The sequence below is a fragment of the Trichosurus vulpecula genome, chromosome 1 (assembly GCF_011100635.1).
Source record: "Trichosurus vulpecula isolate mTriVul1 chromosome 1, mTriVul1.pri, whole genome shotgun sequence".
NCBI classification, from domain to species: domain Eukaryota; kingdom Metazoa; phylum Chordata; class Mammalia; order Diprotodontia; family Phalangeridae; genus Trichosurus; species Trichosurus vulpecula.
The window spans coordinates 475848194-475871162 of NC_050573.1; the positions used below are offsets into that span (position 1 = coordinate 475848194).

The window sequence follows — 22969 nt, forward strand, 5'->3', positions numbered from 1 at the left end:
TAATCCCTTGAACCTCCCTGTATCAGGACCGTTAAGTTTCCATTATGGTTTCTTTACCAGAAAAAAAAAAGTGTTTTTCCCCTTCAGAAAATGATCTGTACAAAGGAAGTCCTTCCTGCCCATTAATGGAAAGAGAAAAGTCTTAATTGGGCCCAAAATACTCATAGTTGGAACTATTATGATGTATTATTGAATTCAACAAAAGGAAATGAGTCTTGATGAAATACATCCTGCCAATTGAATTGGATTGTCTCCTAACAAATAGTTTCCCCTTGTATGCATAGTAGATGTATCACTATTGATTAAAGAAATGCAAATTAAAACAACTCTGAGGTACCACCTCATATCAATCAGATTGACTAATATGACAGAAAAGGAAAATGATAACTGTTGGAAGGGATGTGGGAAAATTGGGACACTAATGTACTGTTGGTGGAATTGTGAACTGATTCAACCATTCTGGAGAGTAATTTAGAACTATGCCCAAAAGGCTATAAAACTGTGCATACCCTTTGATCTAGCAATACCACTACTAGGTCTGTATCCCAAAGAGATTTTAAAAAAAGGGGGGGGAGGAAGGACCTATTTGTACAAAAATTTTTGTAGTAGCTCTTTTTGTAGTAGCTAAGAATTAGAAATTGAGAGGATCCCCATCAATTGGGGAATGGCTAAACAAGTTGGGTTTATGATTGTAATGGAATACTATTGTGCTATAAGGAAATGATGAGCAAGACAATTTTTGAAAAACCTGCAAAGACTTACATGAACTGATATAGAATGAAGTGAGCAGAACCAGGAAAACATTATAGATAGTAACAGCAACACTGTACAATGAACAACTCTGAATGACTTAGCTGTTCTCAGCAATACAATACAATGATCCAAGACAATGCCAAAGCACTCCTGATGAAAAATGCTATGCATTTCTAGAGGAATAACTGACAACATCTGAATTCAGACCATACTATTTTTCTCTTTCTTTCTTCCTTTCTATTTGTTTTTTTTCCTACAAAATGACTAATATGGAAATGTTTTACATGACTGCACATGTATAACCTATATTAGATTGCTTACCATCTCAGAGAGTGGGAAGGGACTGGAGGGAAAGATAGAATTTGGAACTCAAAATGTTTTTTTTTTTCCAAATGCATGTTAAAAATTGTTTTTACATGTAACTGTGGGAAAATAATTTTTTTTAAAAAGAAATAATCATGGAAATGATAATTTTTCTAAAAAAAGTACCATAGACAATGGATTGATATTAATATTGAACATTTATATATATATACATACATATATATATATATATATATATATATATATATATATATATATATGCACTGTAAGAAAAGGGGGGAGTAGTTTTGTTTCCACAGTGTTCAAAGTATCCCTTTCCCCCTCCCCCCAGCTTTAGCAGAATGTAAGTCAGGTGGCTGATTAGAAATTCTGAAATTAAAGAATGCAAAAACCCTGCCATGGGTTTTTCTGTGTACATTATGGGAAATCACATGCACAGTTCCACCAAGGCTGGGACCCCTCCTCTATTACCTAATTCCTTAATAAACCCTTCCTGTCTTTTTAATATTCACTATTTATGTTATATAATCTCATTATTTCACTATAAAGTTACCTGTCTTGTCTTAATGAAGCTGCCAGTTCTTTCTTGGAACTCAGTTCTCTGGAGAGCTTAATTCTCAATAAATGCTTTTGCTTGGGTTGGAGATGGTCTGAGTCTGTGAATTCTTTTGAGATGATCCCACAACCCACCATGAAACCACAACAATACTAGACATGCTAGCTCTAGCAGTAAGACAAGAAAAGAAATTGAAGAAATACTCACAGGCAATGAAAAAATAAATCAAATTTTGCAGGAAAGATGGAGGTTTACCTAAAAACCCCTAGAAAGTCTACTAAAAAACTAGTCAAAATAATTAAAGACTTCATCAAAGTTGCCAAATATGAAATAAAACTCATGAGGGAAACAATCAGCATTTCTATATATTACCAACAAAATCCATCCAGAAGAGATAGAAAGTAAGAGTACATTTAATGTAAGTACAGAGAGTATAAAATACTTAGCAGTCTTCCTGCTAGGATGCAGATAGGGACTTTGTGAACACAATTACAAAACACTCTTCACATAAATAAAGATAGATCGAAATAATTAGAGAAATTTTAATTGTTTATGGGTAGGCTGAGCCAATATAATAGAAACAAAAATATTACCTAAATTAATTTACTTATTTGGTATCATATCAATCAAACTACCAACAAATTACTTTATAGAGCTAGGAAAAAATAACAAAATTCATTTAAAAAAACAAAAGATCAAGAATATCAAGAGAATCAATTAAAAATATGAAAGAAGAAGGCCCAGTGGTATCAGATCTCAAACTATACTACAAAGCTGAAATCATAAAAGCAATTAGGTACTAGATAAGAACTAAATCATTTGAAATAGAATGATTAGTGGACGATATTAGGCACATTGGACACACAGAAGCAGTGAGCACAATAACTTAGTGTTTGATAAACACAAAGGTCCCAATTAGTGGGGCAAAGACTCACCATTGGACAAAAACTGCTGGAAAAAATTGGCAAATAGTCTGTCAGAAACTAGGCATAGAACAATATGTCACACTGTATATCAAGAGAAGGTCAAAATCACTTAGAAATAAAAGGTGTTATAAGCAAATCAGTGGAGCAGGGAAAAAAATCATCTAACAGCTCTATGGACAAAGGAAGAATTCATGACCAAACAAGAGATAGAGAGGTTCATGGGAGGTAAAATGAATAATTTTGAGTGTATAAAGTTGAAACATTTTTGCAAAAACAAAAGAAATGCAGGTAAATAAGAACAAAAGGAGGAAAGTAAAAAATTTGGTAGCAAGTTTCTCTGATAAATGTCTCATTTCTCAAATATATAGGGAACTAAGCCAAATTTTTACTAATAAGAAACATTCCCCAGTTGATAAATGATTAATAGATATGAACAAGTAGTTTTCAAAGGAAGAAATCAAGGCTATCAATAGTCATACAAAATGGTGCTCTAAATTACTAATAAATAGAGAAATGTAAATTAAAACAACTCTGACACACTGCCTTACACCTATCAGATTGACTAAGAAGACAGAAGAGGAAAATGGCAAATGCTGGAGGGAATGTGGGAAAATAGGGACCCAAATGCACTGTTGGTAGAGCTGTGAACTAGTCCAGCCATTCTGGAAAGAAATTTGGAACTGTGCCCCAAAAGTTATTAAACTCTCCATACCCTTTAATTAACCCAGCAATACCCTAGACCTATATTTCAAAGAGATCCAAAAAAAAAAAAAAAAGGGAAAGGACCCACAGGTACAAAATATTTCTAGTTCTTTTTGTAGTGGCAAAGAATTCGAAATTGAAGGGATGTCCGTCAATTGAGGAATGGCTATACTTAAAGTTATGATTGTTGTTTGTGTTTTCCTCCCTTTGTTTCTTTAGAATTGCGTTTTCCATTCTCCTTCCTCTTTTAGTTGAGTAGATTCCTAAGATTTGTTTTGAGCAAACTACTTTGATGTTAATCAATTCCACAGGATCTCTCCCCCTTTCACACTCCTATATAGTTAACCTTTCACAAGTTATTGGATTTTACTTAAATTATTAAGTTTTTTTCTCTTTGTTTTATTTAACTACGTATCTATTTCTCCTCCTCTTTTTCCTTTCCAAAAGCCATGCAATCTCAATCTCTAATTTGGCTCTATATACCTACCCACTTCCCCACCATCAGTCTGGATGCTAGCTGCCCTTAGGAATTTACTTAATCCCTTTCCTGCGGGGTAGGATGCTGACTGTGAAAGTACTGCACTATATTAGAGAAAACTGCCTTTTAACATGCAAATTCTTCCCAGACTAAGACTGTCATGAGGTCCTTATCTTTCTATATAGATACCCCCCTCCTCCCACGAGAATACCACAAAACTAATTCATTAGTTCTAGATCTTCTTTTCCCTTCTCTTCTCCAACCTCTTTTTTAAAAAGTGATTTTCCTTTATTGTGCATTTTTGTAAGGAATTTTTCTTTGCTTTTTTCCTACTCACTATATATCTCCTTTCCAATTTATGTGGAATTTTCTTTTCTCATACTTAAGTCCCTTGTTTGTTCCTTCATAATTGTTTCTCTGTCCCTCACAGAGTTCAAGTTTTTCACCAAAGGTTAGTTCCCCTTTCCTATGCATTTCTATGTAGACCTTTCTCCCTTTTGTTCTTCTGTACAATGCTCTTAGAAATAACAGTTCATGAGAGAAACAATGTTACCTGGAAGCAGCTTTATATCTTAGAACTTACTCTGTTTTATGAACTATGTACCCTAGTCCTTAACATGATTAATGTCCTTTCCAAAGGTAATGTCAACTCATTTTTGGCTGTGTGTTCCTCCCCCATCTACCATGGTGGGGGAGCTCACACTCAGAAATTCAGATATATCTTATTCTGGAATGTAATGTTGGCCATAGATGCACAACACTGTCTTAAAGAATGTGGCCTCTCAATGTACAAACTTCCCCCTGTCCCTAGACTAAGCCTACCTTAGCATCCCAACATAATAGCTCCACATAGAAATCACTTTTCAATGGGTCCCTTTACCCCTGATGCAAGATTCCCCCTCTGTCCCATTTCTGGTAGTCTGGTTTGAGCCCATTCCCTCTGCTGTCTCCCTCCCATTCTCCTGGAACAACTTCTTGTCCAGAGACTATAGGGATCAGTGTATCCCTTCACTGTTTGCCTGTGGATTTTATAGGATTAAAGGACACATTGCTTTCTGTCTTTTACTTCCTCTCTTCTCACTTATGAAACTCCTTTCCAAAAAACTCCTTAACAACTCTAACAATCTTTCCAAAAAATACATTGATTCCCCTTGGAGGTCAGGTTTTAGTCCATGGTGTATCAGTTGAACTCTTCCACCTTCATTTCTCTTAATTCTTTATATTCTTCCTTGTATCTTTAGCTTCTTATGTACTTTTTATCCCCTGATTGCACCTTTTTGTTTTGTGGAATTGAAAATTGATATCCCACTTTATGTTTACATTACTTTATTAAAGCTTAATCAATTTACTATGTATTAATGAAGTATTAGTTACTCTCCCTTAGTATGTAAACTTAAACTCCATCTGAACTTAAGTCTGAAGCTACATGCTCCCCATTGGCACCACAAGCCACCCTATACCATAAAAGTAATCATATTATGCATTGCTAGCTAAACCACCCTGTTATTGCTATATATAAATTTGCCTCATGTATATTATAATAACCACAAGGACAAACAACTTCACCCTGTTCTATAGTTTTCCTAGCAACCAAGAAAATAGCCTTATGTGTTAGTTCCCCTTTCTGGGGTACTTTTCCCCACAAAAATCCAATTCAATCAGTAATCAAGAGACTGTCCACCAGACTGCAAGGTCTGTGTCTCCTTTAGAAAGTGCCAACCATGGGACTTTCCAGAGGATGTTGGTCCAGATGTTCACCATCTGGTGATATAATTTGTGGTTAGGAACCTCAGCACTGAACAGTCAGAAATGACATAGGCATATATTCTCAAGATTGTGTAGGCTGATCAGTTCCTCTTTATTGATGATAAAAGAGCTGCCATGACTGTCAGATGTATCCTTGCCTACTGGGGAGCCTTGGATACCATTTATTGGCAATTGCTAACTTTATTAATAAATCGATCATGCTTGGAATTCTGTGCCTCAGTTTCTCTTTATTGCAGATTTTGATTGCAATAATTTTTTCTTTTGCCCCAAAAGTCAATCTTTCTATGTTTTCTTTGTTAAAATATTAACCTCCAGTGAGCTGCAGAACAATTTTATGAAGTGGGTTCTATTATTCTAGTTTTACAGATACGAAATTATAAGCTAATCAAGGTTAGGTGACTTCCCCAGGGTCACACATGAAGTAAGTGTCTGAGGCTGCCTTCTACTGGCATAATTTTTAAGAACTCAAGTTCATCTTCATGTCAAAGCATAGCATTGAAGCAGGACAAAAACAAGAATATTCGTTTATGAAATATTTATTGAAAGAGAACTTCCCCATATTCAGTGTTGCTATAGCAGATTACTCAGGCAAGGAAATTGCAAATAGTAATTACAGAAACCAAAATACAGGCAGCCACCAACACGATCAGGCTTATTCGGCAGTATTTAGATTGCTTCCGTTGTCGCTCTTTCTTTTTCAACAAGGCATCATATCCAGGTGTGTATGTGTCCCCCAACCAAAACCGTAGATCATTAGGATTTTCCTAAAAGAAAAATAGTAAAATAAATATAATCTCAAGAAGTTATTTTGCTTTATTATATAATAGTAAATCCACTAATTAATATGGCCACATCTTGAAACATTTGAAAACAGAGTAAACAGTAAATCCGTTTTGGCGGTTGCCCAGTTAAAATCAGAGCTGTCAAATTCTAGACTTTGCCTCAGTGACCTAGAGAAGTCAACAAGAAAAAGTAGCTAACTACAATTGATAGTTGGTTGCTGAAGTTGATGAGGGGGAGGTTAGATAACAGCAAGTATATCTGCCTGATACATTAAAACTATATCTGCTTTTCCCGTTCAAGTAAATTTCCCATTATTTGTAAAATTTAAGGTGCCATAAAACATTATTTTTGTTGGAATGAGTTATTTAATATCTCGAGTCCTAGTCTCTGCAGCATTAACAAAAGACTTGTTATTTGTACTGTCTATCAATTAGGATATGTGTAAAGAGAATGCTTCTTAAATTTTAAAGTGATATATACATCTGATAATACTATCATAGACTGATTGCAAAGAGCCCACATTTGGAAAATCTGTGTTAACTCAGCTGTTTATAATTGTAGGATATAATTTTAAAATGTAGATATAAAGAAATACAGAAGCTGGGAATGTTTATCACTGTTTTTCTGGGCTGTAAATATAATAGGAAAATCAATTGGATAAGCTACAGATGTTAAGCTTGGAGAAGAGAAGACATATAAGGTGTTTAATAAATGCTTACTGATTGATTATGAGAGATGGAAGAACTATCTTGAAGTTTGAAGCTTTGAGGACAATAAAAATTGCTTGGAGCTCTGGGTAATTTTACTAAAAGAACATGTCTAAGTTGGAAATAACAGAAATCTTACCCTCATAATATGATTAGAATATCCTTGATCTTAAAAAATGCAAGGGAAATGAGAAAATCTAACTAGTATGTGAAAGAAAACAAAACTCATCAAGTAGCCAGATAGTTTAAATGAAAAATTTGAAAATGTGCCCTCTCGCTCTCTCCCCTCTCTTTTGTACCCTGAACAAATAAGGGGACTAAGAGATGTTAGGGAAGAAAAAAAAAAAGAATAAAAATTCCAATCCAGAAATTTATATAAAGTATTGAGAATTGAAATAAAGTTGGAATTATTTGCTTTAGACGGGCTTTTACAATTTGATTTTGTTATTCATATGTATTATTCACGTAATATAGAGATATTTTTAAAAAGGACATGATTCACAGATGATAAAGAGTTCACATTCTGTGTCAATGAAGGAAGTCTCTGCATATTGTTATGGGAGGAATATCTCCTCTCTGAGTTTATGTGGTAGGTAACTACTGCCAAATATATATTTACCACAATGCAGAAATTATGGAGGTAAAAACTGAGCTATCATTATTATTCTCAAGCATAGATTCTGGCCTCAGAGGAAACCTAGACCATCATGAGGATTCTGTCAAGTCTTCTTATAGAAAAAATTACATCAAAATGACAGGCGAATAATTGTTTTACATATTGCAATTTTGTGCATTTCTCTTAGGTTGTATTGTTGTTGTTGCTGTTCCTCGTTCGTCCTTCATTCTCAAAGAGGACCAATGACAGCAGCAGGGTGATGTCTTGATTTGCAAGTAAACTGGATTTCGGTGAGACAGAGCTATGCAAAGTCACTAGCCTCACTCTCTCCTCCAGTCTTTGGAGTCCAGTGGCAAAACATAGGTCAAGATGACTGGTGATGGCCACAATGGAATGGGAGACCTTGGCCCTCCCAAACTAAGATCCTTCCCAGGGCTCAGCCCCTCTAAGCAACACCCATTCAGTAGTTAAAGACTACGTAAGAATTGAGGCATATGTTTGCCTTCACAAAAGAATCACTCGGGACGAGGAAGACCCCCAGAGTTTCTGGACAGAACAGAAACAACTGTCATTTACACTCACTCTGAGGCATCAAAATCCAAACAACGAGCAAGTAAGGCCAAGTCTGGGATCCACCATTAGCCATTTAAAGAGAGTCAGAGTGATCTGGGTTCAAAGGCATAGTCAAGCAACTCCATTTGAATTCCAACAGGCTCTATCAAAGCCTGGTTTTCTAGAGCTATCCCTTAAGAAATCATAAACGAAAACCACATAAAACAAGAGTCAATTGTCAAAACAAAACAAAAAACGATGGAACAAATAAGTAGGAAAGAAAAAAAAATCTAGTCCCCAAACCCCAAGATACCCTGTGAAGTAAACGCAATCAAAATCTACATTCCTTTGGACAGAGCACCCTCATGTAAGGGCATGATTCTCCATGTGGACAGAGGGATAGGAGGAGGAAGAAGAGGGAGGAGGAGAAGGAAGATGAGAAAGAAGAAGAGAAGGAGGAGAAGGAGGAAATAGTAGCATTGCCCAACTGGAACTGGCCAGTTAGTTTCCCAGGGAGGCAGCTACTACTACTCACAGATTGTTGTTCATCCTTCATTCTCAAAGAGGACCAATGACATCAGGAGGGTGAGGTCTTAACTTCGAAATGAATTGGATTTAAGTGAGGCAGAGAGCTGAGCAAAGTCATCAGCCTCTCCATCTAAGCCTTACTTGCTCATTGTTTCTGTTTTGATTGCTCAGGGTGAGTGTAACTAACAAATGTTTCTGTTCTGGCCAGAAACTCTGAGGGTCTTTCTACCCCCCTTCCCCCTCCCAAAACAAGGCCTTTTTTTTTGCCTCAATTCTTACCCAGCCTTTAACTACTGAATGGGTGTTGCCTCAGACAAACTGAGACCTGGGAAAGACTTTAGTTTAAGAAAGCCAAGGTCTTCCACTGCATTTGGGCCATCTCCAGTTGTCATAACCTATGTCTTGCCAGTGGACTCTGATGACTCTGAAGGAGAGAAAGTGAGGTTTAGGCCATAAAAATTAGACGAAAGATACATTCATAGTCCTATACTTCCTTCAATGTTATAAAAGCTGCAATTAACTTAGTTAAATAGAGTCATACTCTCATATATCCCCTAAGGAAATAAACCTCATCAAATGAACTCCATAGGTAAACTAAATCAGGTTATAAATTAAACTACATTTAGAGGATTCACAAATAGATTGAGGAAGTCAAAAGCAGCTGGCTAAAGCTGACCTTCTCCCCATTCCCAGACCCATGAATTGCCTGAGGCTGACCAGACATTGTCACTCCCAGCCTCTGACTATTTTGTAAATGTCCTAAATTCTCCCCTCCTAAATTCCCAAGCTTTCTCTAAGGACTTTCAGTTGTTATACAAAACAACCTACTTTGTGAAACCATAGAATGTCCCAACCCCTTTGTACCAGTAGCCCCTCTCCCTCAAACCAAACACTTTATAAGATACCCTACCCACCCCAGTCTGCGCCCCCTCAACCTCTTCTCCCTGGCCCCCAGCCCCCTTCCCCTCCTCCCCTCCATCCGGCCCCCAGCGCTTGCTGTTGCTTGGAACTTCAGCTGTAACTCTGTCCCCCAACCAAAGATCCTATTTTTTTGCTATTTTGACTCCTTTCTCCTTAATTCAGGTTGACAAGGAAGATTTATATGTTGCCAAAGAGTCAGGGACACTGGAGATTCTTCCTCTGGCTTCTTATCTAAGGAATGCTCTTAAGCAAAATTTTATATCCAATGGGACAGTTTTTTGTTCAGGTGAGGTTAATGTCAAAGCAGACTTTAAGTTAACCAAAACTTGCAGGAGGAATGGCCCTGAGTCTCAAATAATAAAAGGAAATTAAAAAATCCTTGCCAGTTAGGGAGGCAGCTACAACTACTCAGAGCTTGTTGTTGATCCTTCATTCTCAAAGAGGACCAGTGACATCTGGAGAGTTATTATTCATATTAATGAAATCCCAGATCCCCAGACTCAGAAAGGAGTCAATATTCTTAGAGGCACACAAGTGCAGCGTTAAAGATCCCTGTGAAATGTTAAAATGGAAGAAATGCCAGGTCCAAAAGGGGGACCTGGAATGAACCAGAGTCTGATCACAGTTTACAAAGACTATAAATGCATTTATTGCGTGAGAAAAAGCTTACAAGCTGGAGCAGTGCGACAATGTTTTCATCTGATCAAAGGGGAGTGGGAAAGGGCAAGGTACATATCTGACTTTTTGAGGCATTTATGGCTAAGTTAGGCAGGAAATGGTTATCTAGGAAGAAGATATTTGTAAATACAATAAATCAGAAAGCAGGAGGATTGCTGCTGGATAAGTCAGAAAGCAAGACATTTGCTTTTCTCTCTGAGTTGGTCAATAATAGTTTCAGCAGTTGCAGGCATCTCCAAGTTCAGCTAAAGTTTACTTTGCAAAGGATCACTGATCTGTCAAGTAGCCCCAGGGATCAGAAGTTCTCCTAACTGGCTAATTGCTGTGCTACTCCATCACCTGGTGAGAAAGGGAAACTCTAGAATATTTGATCAGTTAGTACAAACATTAGAGAGCTCATGTCCCCGGCGGCAAATTTAAGTATAGATTAATAGACATAGGCCCATTCGTATGGCATGCTGAGATTGGGGCTGAGAGTGGTTGGGTCAACTCCAATATAGTGGTAAGAGGAATAACTGCCAGGGTACTCCATCAAATGGGCTTTGTTGGTTCTTTGTCCCAAGAGGGACTGAAACCACATTTGAGACTTGATTGGTGTAGGCCCTTGACAAGAACAGGGACCAGAGCATAAGGACCTCCAGATTTTCTAGATTTGTGACTACAGAATAGCAGTGGTTCAGAAAAACCACACTCAAGGAATCAGTGATATATCCTCGCAGAATAAGCTTTCTCTTCTCTCAAAGGCCTTCTCTATCTATGGCTAAGTATCACTTTTTTTTTTTTTTTTTACAAATTCTTAAATAGTCCACAAGTGCCTCACTTTGTTTCAATTTGCAACCTGATATTTACGGCCCACATCGGCCAAGCTGGAACCAACCACAAATGGCATGGTTAATGCAGGATTTGTTCAGAATCATTGTAGGAAAAGATTGATTCTGAACTGTTCACCATCAAACTAGCCTAGAGGGATTGAATTTGAGGTGGGGCCAGAGATTGGAAACATTCCTCCCTAACTCCACCACCCAGGAAAAATAAGACAAAGAGAATAAAAGTGCTGAGCTTTTTTAGGGAATTGGTGTCTTTGTATTGTTAATCATAATTACCTAACTGACTAGAAAAAGCTTACTGAATAAAAAAGCCTGACACTATGTGAATTGCTATAGCTTGTTGACTGACAGGTGTTTCCATCTGGCTATGGACGAAGAAACTAAGACTGCTGTAGACTTGCTATATATGTTTGCAGTATGTAGGCAAAGTAAACCTCTTCCTTTCTTAAATGTGTTATGAGAATCTTTAATTTCTTTTTATTATTTGGGACTAGGGTCCATTCGTCCTGCAAATTTTGGCTAATATTAACCTCGGTTGAACCACCGTTGTCCCAAGGGATGTAAAAATTTACTTAGAGCCTTCAACATTCCTTAGATAAGAAGCTAGATGCAGAGATTCCCAAAGTGGGTGATGCTGCCCCTGGTGGGCACTGGAATGATCTAGGGGGCATTAGTAACGTCAGGTGTAATTGGGGGGCATTAAATAAAACTAAAGGGGCAGTGGAAGCATAAGGAAAGAAGAGAAGATAACGGTTTGAAAAATTGTTTGCACATGTTTCATTTGTGGTGTAACAGAGTTAAAGTCGTAGCAATTAAATTATTTTCCAAATAAGCACACAAAATGCAAGTTATGACCAATCAGTGTTCAAGTCTACATACAAGTCTTAACAAGCGAGCATTGCAGGTGGGTGAGCTGGTGTGTTGCTCATTGTCGGGAAGTCCAGCATGCATCTGCAGGAATATGTGCGTGTAATAACTTGTTTACAATACGATACGATATGATTGCATGACACAATATTGTGTCATCAAAATTTCAAAGAAGGAAAAACAGAAATTTACAATAAATTATTAAATTTAAGATGGGTATTTTTAAAAAAATTCATATTTTTTGAAAAGATGCAGTTTAAAAAAAAACATTAAAGGGTTAAAGAAAGTAGATTTCCAGGGGGTCACTGAATAATTTTTATTTTGAAAAGGGGGTGATAGGCCAAATAAGTTTGGGAACCTCTGAAGGGAAGAATCTCAACTGTCCCTGACTCCTTGGCAATATGTAAATCCTCCTCAATCAATCAATTTGTGAATCCTCTAAATGTAGTTTAATCTGTAACCTGACTTTGTTTACTTTTAGAGTTTATTTGATGAGCTTTGTTTCCTTAAGGGATATACGAAGTAAGAAATGGGAGGAGGAGTTTTGTTTCCAAAGAACTAAAGGTGTACTTCCCTCCCTTCCCCCACCCCAGCTTTAGCAGAAACCAGGCCTCAAGGTCGGTCAGGTGAGAGGTCAGAGGCTTGTACGCATGTGCATGCTTTTTGAGAAGGCAGTCTGGGGAATTAGAGAGGCCAAACCCACTTGGACCTGTTCAAGCTTATCTAGGGTCTGGTCTTGGTCAAGAATCCAGGCCTACTGATTTGCATAATTTGCATATGTTAAAGAGGGAAAGTAGGGGAAGTAAAAGAATGTAGTTTAATCCTAAACTAAGACAAGAAAAATCTAATTAACTTCACTTTTGTTTCTGTATCTTTATTATCCTACCCATATAAACTGTATAAGCTAAGAAAACTATGTAAAAAATAAAGATTGTAAACTAACCATAACTCTAGCAGGAGTGGAGGGAATGGTTACCCCTGCTCCTGCCGCTGTATCAGTGTGAGTGTTCCAGTGAGCACTACACCTGTTCTCTTGAGGAGCATAATAAAATGCCTTTCTCTGCCCACTCTGGTCCTGAGTTCTTTGGGTGACAATGGGCAAATCACATGGATCTTCCTAAGGTCAAGTGAAGGAAACAATGAGCAGTGGAAGCTTGTCTCGGGCTTACTCCTGGATCTTGCCTTGGGGTGCCCTGTGGTCCCCACTGCAGTGCTAAAAGGGCTACCACTCCGAATTCCCTTGGGGAACCCTGTGGTCTGCACAGCCTTCTTAAGGGGACATTACTTGGGTCTTCTGGCCCTGTCTCGGGAGCCTTGTGATCTTACTGCTGCTTTAAGGGGCCATCACTTGGGTCCTCCTAGGGTCTGACCCTAGGAAGCCCTGTGATCCCCATAGATTAAGGGGGGGGGGCTACCACTTGGCCTTCCCCTGGGAGTCCTGTGGTCTACACAGCCTTCCTTAGGGATTATCACAGGGTTCTTCCTCAGGACTTTGGCCCTGCCTAGGAAGTCCAGTGATCCCCAAAACTGCATTTTCTCACAATCTGGGGAAGTCCAGTGATCCCCAAAACTACATTTCTCATATGAGATCATGACTCTGTTTAACTAAGTTTGTTCAACTTTCATTTGTATTTATTTTATTTGAATTGTGCCTAGAACAGCTCAGTGTGTGTCACATACTCCAAAAGAGTTCAAGACATCAAGACATTCAAGACATCAAGAGCTCCTCAGTTCCTCAGTCTAGGCCATCTCACGGAAGGAGGAGGTTCAATCTAGCTCAGATTCTGGCCTGCTTGTGAAGACAGGCATCACATAGGGTGGGATTTCTTAAGACAACCCATTATGGCAAACCCTTAACAAACTTTGTCTTTTTCCTTGGCTGAGAAGGCTTGGGTCAAAGTCTTTCTGCAGGACCCCGCATGTCAGTGTTTTGGGGTCTCGAGCACCCCTAAACCCCAAACCTCTTCACTGGCGCAGGAAGGTGGCATTCAATCTGATAAGTGGGGGTTAATGAGAAGGCCTTGTCAACGGAGGAAGAAGTCAGGCCCAAGCACCGTCATTGCCTGGCACAGGAGAGCAGCAACACCACCTATGGCAGGAGGGTTACTACTTAAACCTGGAGGAGGGTACAGCACTTGGTGTCCATAGCAAGAGACAACAAAGCAGGCAGCAAGCAGTTCAGGCCCCAGTGGCAGAAGGCAGCTTTGAGAGTCTGGTGGTAATAGATTGGGCAGTAGAACAGGCCCCAATAGAATGGGCACTGGTATGGGCAGAGGCAAAGGAAGGACCAGCAATACTGTAATCTGGAACCGTTAGAGCCCCACCATGTTGTTGCCAATACCATATCTAATGCTCAATGGACAAGGAAGGACTTTTAGGATCAAGGGCTGGTATTATTGGGAAGTGACTTGCTTTATCCTGGGCAAGGGGAGGGGTGGGAGATGAACAATTTACCTACCCCCCAGTGGAAGAAGGGGGATTAGAAGCTTCTAAATGGACAAGATTTCATATTCATTCCAGTCCCTGTGAGATTCCCAGGGAAGGCAAAGTCCTGGTTGATGGGCTAGTGGGTACTGGTATAGGATGAGTATCAGTACTAACCGCGACACTTGCTACAGATAGATATGACTCATGACAAAGATCAGTGACTTGGGCAGAAGAATGGCTCTCTGAAGTAAGCCCTTCAATGTTGCCCTATTGTTCACAATGTTGCTCTTGCTTATCATTACTTCTTTACATTGGTAAACCTATTGTGAATTGCAAAGATCAGGTATCACCCACCATATGGATCATTTCAATTCAAGGCTTAGTCCTTCCTAAGGAAAGAAGTAAAGCCTAGGACTTCTGGTCATATTCAGGCCATTCTGGTTGCATTCATCATATTCAGATGGCTATTACGTTACTTGTTGTCTTCTGTTTTATTTTTGCTTCTTCCTAGTTTAATTTTTCTTTTCTTCTTCCAGTGTTCCCTGTGCAGTTTTATCACATTCTCAAGACTAAGATTGCCCAATAATATTTCTAATGACATTTAAGTAGTGAAAGTGTCTATAGAAGACTTACAGGACCTTGCCACCAAGGATTGGGATACAGTAGGAGAACCATCTACCAGGGTACCATATATACCTGGATACATACCTGGAAATACACCTTTTCCTTAAGAGCTATTGAAACCATCCCTAATTCTTGAATAACTCAGCAGATAAAGGCTGTGGCCTTTAATATGGCTTCTGAATCACCTGAGTGCAAAACATCAAGGACATGAGGAACTCCAGCTTCTTCCTCAGGTTTCTGACTACAGATCAGAAGCATAACCAACACAGTCACATAAAAGTCGTGCTCAAGGGAATCAGAGCTACTTTCTTACTAAATATACTTTACCTGTTCCATATCATTCTGCCACTGTGGCCAAGAAAATATTTTTTTAGTCAACTAAATACTCCATGAGTGTCTGCTTTCATTCTAATTTTGAACCTAATGTACCAGACCAGATTTGCTAGGCCTCATCTACCACAAATATATTTACTCAGATAAGTAAATGTCATCTTCAGGAAAGATGCATGGAAATCACTTATCCTGGGATTTGTAAATCTGTTGATACTACAGCTGCAATTTAATAAAGGGAAAGTGTTCAGCCTAGGACCTGATGGAATCTCATATTCACTGGTAAAGATATGGATAACTCTGGATGTGGAGAGATTTTCAGAATAGTAGTAAAGGACCAGAGTGACTCCATTGGAAATATAGATACAGACTATAGGGGGGAAAAAAGCTAAAGACATTTGAAGACATTACAAAAAACAGGGATTTTAGTTTGCAGTGAAATATCTCAGGGAAGTTACATGGAACATTAAGTAGTATGTGCTATGCCCCTATTGTACAGAATAGTCTGCCATTTAGAGAGCCTTTAGTTACCTTTCAAAAGACATAAATATAGAGAAGGTGTAGATTTCTCCAATTCAATTCAACCAGTGTCATGAAAACCTACAAAGTAGAGAGTATACAGAAAAGGTATACTTTTATACTTTACACTGTGTCAAAGGCTGCAAGAGGGGTCAAGAAGGATGAAGACTGAAAAAAGACTGTTAGATTTTGCAATTAAAAGATCATCAGTAACTTTAGAGAGAACAGTTCTGGTTGAATGAGGAGATCAGAAGCCAGATTGTAGAGAGTGATGAAGAGAGTGAGAAGAAAGGAAGTGAAGGCACTTATTTGCAGACGACCTTTGCAAGAAGTTTAGCCATGACAAAGAAGAGAGATACAGAACAGTGAATGGTGATAAGTGGATGAAGTGAAAGTTTTTTGAGGTCCGGGGAGACATGGGTAAGTTTGTAGACAGTAGAGGAACATTCAGTAGTGGGGGGCAGGGAGAACATTAGTGGGAGAATAAGAGTAAAAAGGACAATCTGCTGAAGAAGATAGGCTGGAATGGAATCACATGTGCACATAGAAGGGTTTGCCTCAGCAAGATGTTCCATCTCTTTGTATGAGACAGGGTAAAGGAGGAGATAGTGGAACAAGTTATCTGAGTGATATGAGATGGGGAAGGCATAAAAGAGAGCTCTCAAAGCTCAATTGTTTTTTTCAGTGAAATATGAGGTGTAAGGCTCTTATCCGAGAGAGTGAAGATAAAGGGGAAGACATGAGAGGTTTGAGAAGAGATGAAAAGTTTGGAAAAGTCACTGTGGTGAGTAGGATAGTGACTTCTAGTAATTCTATAGTAAGGGTCCAGTTAAAGTTATATAACATAAATTTGTAGTAGATCCAGAGAGCACAGTTTCATTCAGTCAATTGACAAATATTGACCAAGCTCTTATATCAAGGCACTGAACTAAGCACTGAGAATACAAAGAAAGAAAAAATATCTATGGAGTCTACACTCAAAAAGCTCACATTCTAATGGAAGAAACAACATGCAAGCAACTATGTACACAGCACAATTGTAAATGGGAACTAATCTAAGTGGGAAGACATAAGCAGAAATGTGGGGCAGGGTAGAAAGGCCTCCTGCAGAATGTGAGATTTGAGCTGAGTTTTGAAGATATCTAGGGAAGCCAGGAGGCAAAGATGAAGAGGGAGAACTTCCAAGGAACGGGAAACAGTCAGTGGAATTGGGAGATGAAGTGTCATGCCCAAGGAAGAACAAGTAGGCCAGTATTGCTGGTCCATATGGTAGATGGAAGGGAGTAAAGTACAAGATGATTTAAAATCGAGGAAGTGGCCAGGTTGTAAAGGACTTTAAAAGCCAAACAGAGGATACTATATTAGATCTGAGCAGTAATAGGAAACCACTGGAATTTAATGTGTAATAAAAATTCAAGAAATAAAAATCACATGGTCAGACCTGTAGTTTATAAAAATTGCTTTGACAGCTGCGTGAAAATGGATTGGAGTGGGGGAGGGACTTGAAGCAGGGAGACTAACCAAAAGGCTGTTGCAATAGTCCCAGGTGTGAGAGGATATGTGTACCAGGGTGGCAAATGTATGAATGGAAAGAAGGGGACATACATGAGAGATGTTGTGAAGGTCAAAGTGGTAGGATTTGGCAGTAGACTGTAAATGAGAGTGGGTGTGAGAGACAGGCTGAGAATGACACTGAGGTTGCAAGTCTGGGTGACTAAGAGCTATGGTGGTATCCTTGATAATAATAGGGGAATTAAGAGGAGGGAAAGGTTTGGGGGGAAAATGTAAATGAATCTCTTTTGCACAAACTGTATTTAAGATTCTTATAGACTATCCACTTTGCGATGTCCAAGAGGCAATTGGTGATGTAATACTCAGGAGAGAAATTAGGGGCAGAAGTATGGATCTGAGAATAATTTGCATTGCTGTTATTCAAACATTTTATAGTTGTGTCCCATTCTTTGTGACCCCATTTGGAGATACTAGAATAGTTTGCCATTTTCTTCTACAGCTCATTTTACAGAAGAAGAGACTGAGGCAAACAGGGTTAAGTGACTTGCCCAGAGTCACACAGCTAGTATGTGTCTGAAACCAGATTTGAATTCAATAACAAGATTACTAAGAAAGACTTTGATATTTAGAGAGAAAAGAAAAGAGCCCAGGGAAGAAACTTGTGGGATACCCGCAGTTAGTGGGCATGACCTTCAGGAAGAACTAGTAAAGGAGATTGAAAAGGAATGGTCAGGTGAGTAGGAGGGGAACCAAGACAGAGCAGCATCATGAAAACCTAGAGAGGGGAGAGTGGATGGTTGAAGAGTATATACAGCTGCAGAGAGGTATGGAAGAATTAGGATTGATAAAGGACCATGATATTGGTCAATTTAGAAATCAAGGGTAACTTTAGGAAGAGCAATTTCAGTCAAATGATAAGGATGGAAACAAGACAGCAGGAGGCTTAGATTCAAGTGAGAGAGGAAAGACAAGCATTGACTTTAGATGATTTCCTAAGGAATTCAACTGAGAAAGAGAGAAGAGATATTAGATGATAGGTAGCATGATTTGTAAGTGAATGAAGACTTTTTAGGAATAGGAGAGACCTGGGCAATCTTTAGGTACCAGAGAAAGAGCTAGTGGATAGGGCAAGACTGAAGATCAGAGGGAGAAGGGGCATGAGAGAGGGAGCAATCTTCTAAAGAATACATGAAAGAATGGGATCAAGAATCCATTTAGAATGGTTTGCCTTGACAAGGTAAAATGCTGCCTCCTTAAGAGACACAGGGTGAAAGAGAAGATAGTTGGGGAATACATTCTGAGAATTGTGAGATGAGGAAAATGTAAAACGGATCTCTTACTGAGTTTCTTCAATGTTTCTGGTGAAGTACGAGGAAAGGTACTCAAATGAGAAATAAGGTAGGAGAGAGGAATGCCTTGGGAGCTGTGAAAAGACATAAAAATGTTCAGAATAGCTGGTGTGGTGAGTGGGATAGTAAACTGATTTTAGCGAGCTCTAAAAAGACTGCCTTGCTGAAGTGAGGATCCAGTTGAGATTATGTAACTTAAATTTATGGTAGGCCCATTCAGCAAGGTTTTAGGAAATTCTCCAGCTCTGCCCAGCTGGACAGAATCAGGAGCCAAGGCAGCCAATGGCAGTAATTTAGAATTGGAGTTTCATAACTGGTGAACATATGGCTGGCGATACTACTAAAGCTAGGGATAATGTAAGCTTAGTGAATGGTTAGTAGTCTAGTTTGGCTGTAAAGTAGAATGCATGAAGAAAAATGTAATAAAATAAGACTGGAAAGGTGAGTCAGAAACACTGTGAAGAGCTATAAATTCTATAATGAGGAATGTGTATTTTATCCTAGAGGAAGTAGGTAATTATGTTGAATAAGGAGCATGTTTGAATGTTTGATGTTTGAATAAGGAGCAGCATTTTCAGACCTATTCCTTAGGAGGATTAAATTTGTCTTGGTGGAGAGCCTGAACTAAATAGTGGAGAGTAGATGGATGTTGGAGGGGAGGTTAATTTAGCAAAACTTAGCAATAAATTGGATCTAGTAAGAAGGACAGGAGAAAGAAAATTTAAAAATGACTAAAGGGTTACAAACTTGGGTGACTAGGAGTATGGTGGTGACCTTAAGAGAGGTAAGAAAATTTGGAGATGGGACAGGTTTAAGGGTGAAGGTGCATGAGAGTACTGATGATTTCTGAAGTAGTTTCTACAATGTGAAAGGAAAGTAACTATGATTCTTCAGTCCTTCCTTCATCTCTTCCTGCTTAGCGGTCAAGAAGAGGATCGCTTCGTAATTTTGAAAGACAAGAATACTTCAGTGCTAAAGTATACATGGCCAGAATCAGACTGGCATTTCATCATCTCCAGAACACCCAAGCATTGAGTTAGTACATGTGGTTGACTAGAATCACGAAGGACAGTTTTGTGCTTCCCCTGTCAAACCTCCAATTACATATAAAAATAAAGACAAAATAATTTTACGAATGATAGGAAAGCTTTAGCAATTGGTGGGATATGAAAAGGCCTTTTATGGTAGGTTAATAATAATAAGCATTTGTATAGCACTTTAAGATTTACAAAGTGTTTAAAAGTATTATTTCATTTTATCTGTGCAACGACCCTAGACTATAGGTGCTATTGTTGCATTTTACGATTGAGGAAATTGTGGCAAACAGAGGTCAAGATTGCCCGCCAGGGTCACAAAGCTACTAAGTGTCTAAGGCTGGATTTGAATGTAGGTCTTCCTTCCTCCAGGTAGAGTTCTATCCATGGTACCACCTAGCTGCTTTAGCTTAACCTTGAATACAGCAAGGAATTCTAAGTGGTGGAGATGAGTAACCCAGGTATAGGGTTTAATATAGGCCAAAAAAAAAATCTGAAGCTTATTATGTACTTTTCCTTTGTTCAAATTACTTTTTTAGTCCTTGCTGCCATCATGATACAAAGAGCTAATCCTGGTATAAACTTTCCACCTTAAGCGATCATTGGGTTTCTAACATAGTCATCTGATAAATTCTCAGCTATTGTTTTCATAGTAATGAAGGATTATAGTAGCACAGTGGATAGAGAACCAGGCTTGGAGTCAGGAATATTCATCTTCCTGAGGTCAAACCTGGTTTTGGACACTTACTAGCTGTGTGACCCTGGGCAAGTCACCTAACCCTGTTTGCCTCAAATTCCCTATCTGTAAAATGAACTGAAGAAGGAAATGGTAAAACATTCCAGTATCTTTGCAAGAAATGCCACATAAGGTCATGAAGAGTCAGACATGACTGAATAACAACAACATTTAACACAATTTCTTAATTTCTCTCACTACTTCCAACCTTCACCCTCTCCCCCAGAAATCTTTTTATTTCAACCACAAATATGATAGATTTCTGTGCCAAGTCTGACTTTGTCTTTCTCTGTACCATATGAAGTTGGCTATGAAACAGAAAACAAGCCAAAAGACTTGTATGAAGAAAGAGAAACCAAAGCCCAGGATACCACAAAAAGAAAATCTGCTTCTAGTTAATTGAAGGGGATCTCAGACTCCCATTTTTCATGTAATTAGAGTAGCCCCAATGGCATGTTAAGTCTTCCTTTGATATCTGAGATATTAATTGCTCACCCTGTGCACACTTCAGAAGATGAATTTTATTGATTAACTCAGTACCTTTAAAAATCCAGAGAGGTTAGACTGTAGAGAATGCTTGTCATAGTCTTGGATGGTCCAAGAAGGGCTTTGTTTTCTTTCTTCCATGGCCTCCTCTAGTCTTATGTCTCCATACAAAGGATTATTCTTCAGTTTGAAAGTGGAGGTAGTGTGTTCACCCAGAATGCAATTGATAACCATTGGGTCTTTCACACTCGATTTGCCACCAACCTGCTCAGCAACATTTCTCTTTTCTCTCTGTAAAAGATTTAAGGAAGAAGATTTTTATAATTTGGTTATCAGTCTATTCCAATGCTGTTACTTCTTCACTCAGAGAGTAAAGTGTTGGTTAAGTTTTAACCTAGGAATTGTAGGTGATACCTGAAAAACAAGATTTATCTTCCAGTTAGAGAAAAAAAAAACGAAATGGAAAAGTTAGCTTCTACCCTGGCCTTGCCATTTGACGCTATGTAATTTGAGTTTGAGCAACTAGATGGTGCAGTGAATAGGGCCTGGAGTCAGTGAGACATCTAAGTGAGTTCAAATCTGGTCTCAGACTTTATTAGCTATGTGACCTTGGGCAAGTCACTTAACCCTGTTTGCCTCAGTTCCTTATCTGGAAAATGAGCTGGAGAAGGAAATGACAAACATCTGTAGTATCTGTCAAGAAAACTCCAAATGGGGGTGTCTCAAAGAGTGGGACATGACTGAAACAACTGAACAATCTGAGTTTCTTTCTTATTCTGTAGTTGTGACATACCTTGAAGGTGCTTAATGGGTGAGACTCGAGAAGTCATTTATTAACAGTTGAACTCTCAAGTGCCTTCCTCAAGCAGGCCATAGAATCTGAAATGGTCACACTTTGCAGGGACAAGAAAGGCTGATGAATGGATAAACTTCTAAAGTTCCTTCACATTCAGCAAGATTTTGTGAATTACTTGGGACAGTGATAATTTTTATATGATTTCATTTTATGATAGCAGTGATCATACTGTGTTTCTACTGCTCTTAAGCTGATTCAGAGCATCTGGATTTGATGAGATGAATCTGAATATAACTGTTTTCCCCCCTTTTATTTCTGCCATTTGCTTCATGCCATACACATTTGTGTGCTTGTTTTTGTTGTTTTTAGATATATAGCTATTACTCTAAGGAAAAATACAAAAATTGTAGCTCTAAAAGTACATTTTAAAAATTCTTAGAAATGTTATTGTGGTTGTTGGTGTAGAGAACAAAGGGGTCTTTTTTCAAAGGTACCCTACATGTCTGTGATTTCTTCCAGACTTCTGTCTTTCCCATGCATTTCAAAAACATGTTATAATGGCTTTTTCTTTTTCTTTCTTTCTTTTGGGAGGGGTGGGGGAAGGGTAACCCTTTCTAAACTAACTCTACTTTCCCTCCCAACCTCTGCCACTGGGGAAAAAAAGACAAATAAAACTTTTGTAAAAAATAGTAAAGAAAAACAAATTCCCACATTGATTACATCTAAATATATTTGTCTTATTCAGTAACTTGAATATATCACCTTTCTATAAGGAGGTAGGTAGTATACATCATCACTCTGGAATCATTGTTGGGCATTGCATTGATCAGAGCTCTTAAGTCTTTCAAAGTTGTTGGTACATAAAATTTTTCACCTATTTCTGTTCACTTAATACTCCCACTCTATATCAATCTTCCCAAGTTCATACATTTCTTGCTGTGGAATAATATCCCATTTTATTCACGTATTGTAGTTTATCCATTCTTTTAGACCACAGACCCCATATGGTGGTGGGCTCACAGTTTATATGCCCTTCAAAGAGTAAGTGTTCCTAAGGGGTGCCAATAAATGCTGAGTGGTTAACACAATGGGAGGTGCACTACCTTAAAATGAAGGTCTTGGAGTGAAAGAGACATCAATTTCCATATCACCTGTCTTGAAAGAAAGGGAG

General features: G+C 38.5%; 1 protein-coding gene across 1 annotated transcript in view; it reads right to left on the reverse strand.

Moving 5' to 3' along the window:
• Nucleotides 1–6090: 6090 nt before the first annotated feature.
• The window catches only part of MINAR2 (membrane integral NOTCH2 associated receptor 2), a 30612-nt gene continuing 13733 nt past the window's right edge, over nucleotides 6091–22969 (reverse strand). The window contains exons 2-3 of the mRNA XM_036747584.1: nucleotides 21057–21293; nucleotides 6091–6270 (exon numbers count right to left, since the gene is read on the reverse strand). Of these exons, the coding sequence (XP_036603479.1) occupies nucleotides 6091–6270; nucleotides 21057–21293 (417 nt within the window). The remainder of the gene's footprint in view (nucleotides 6271–21056; nucleotides 21294–22969) is intronic.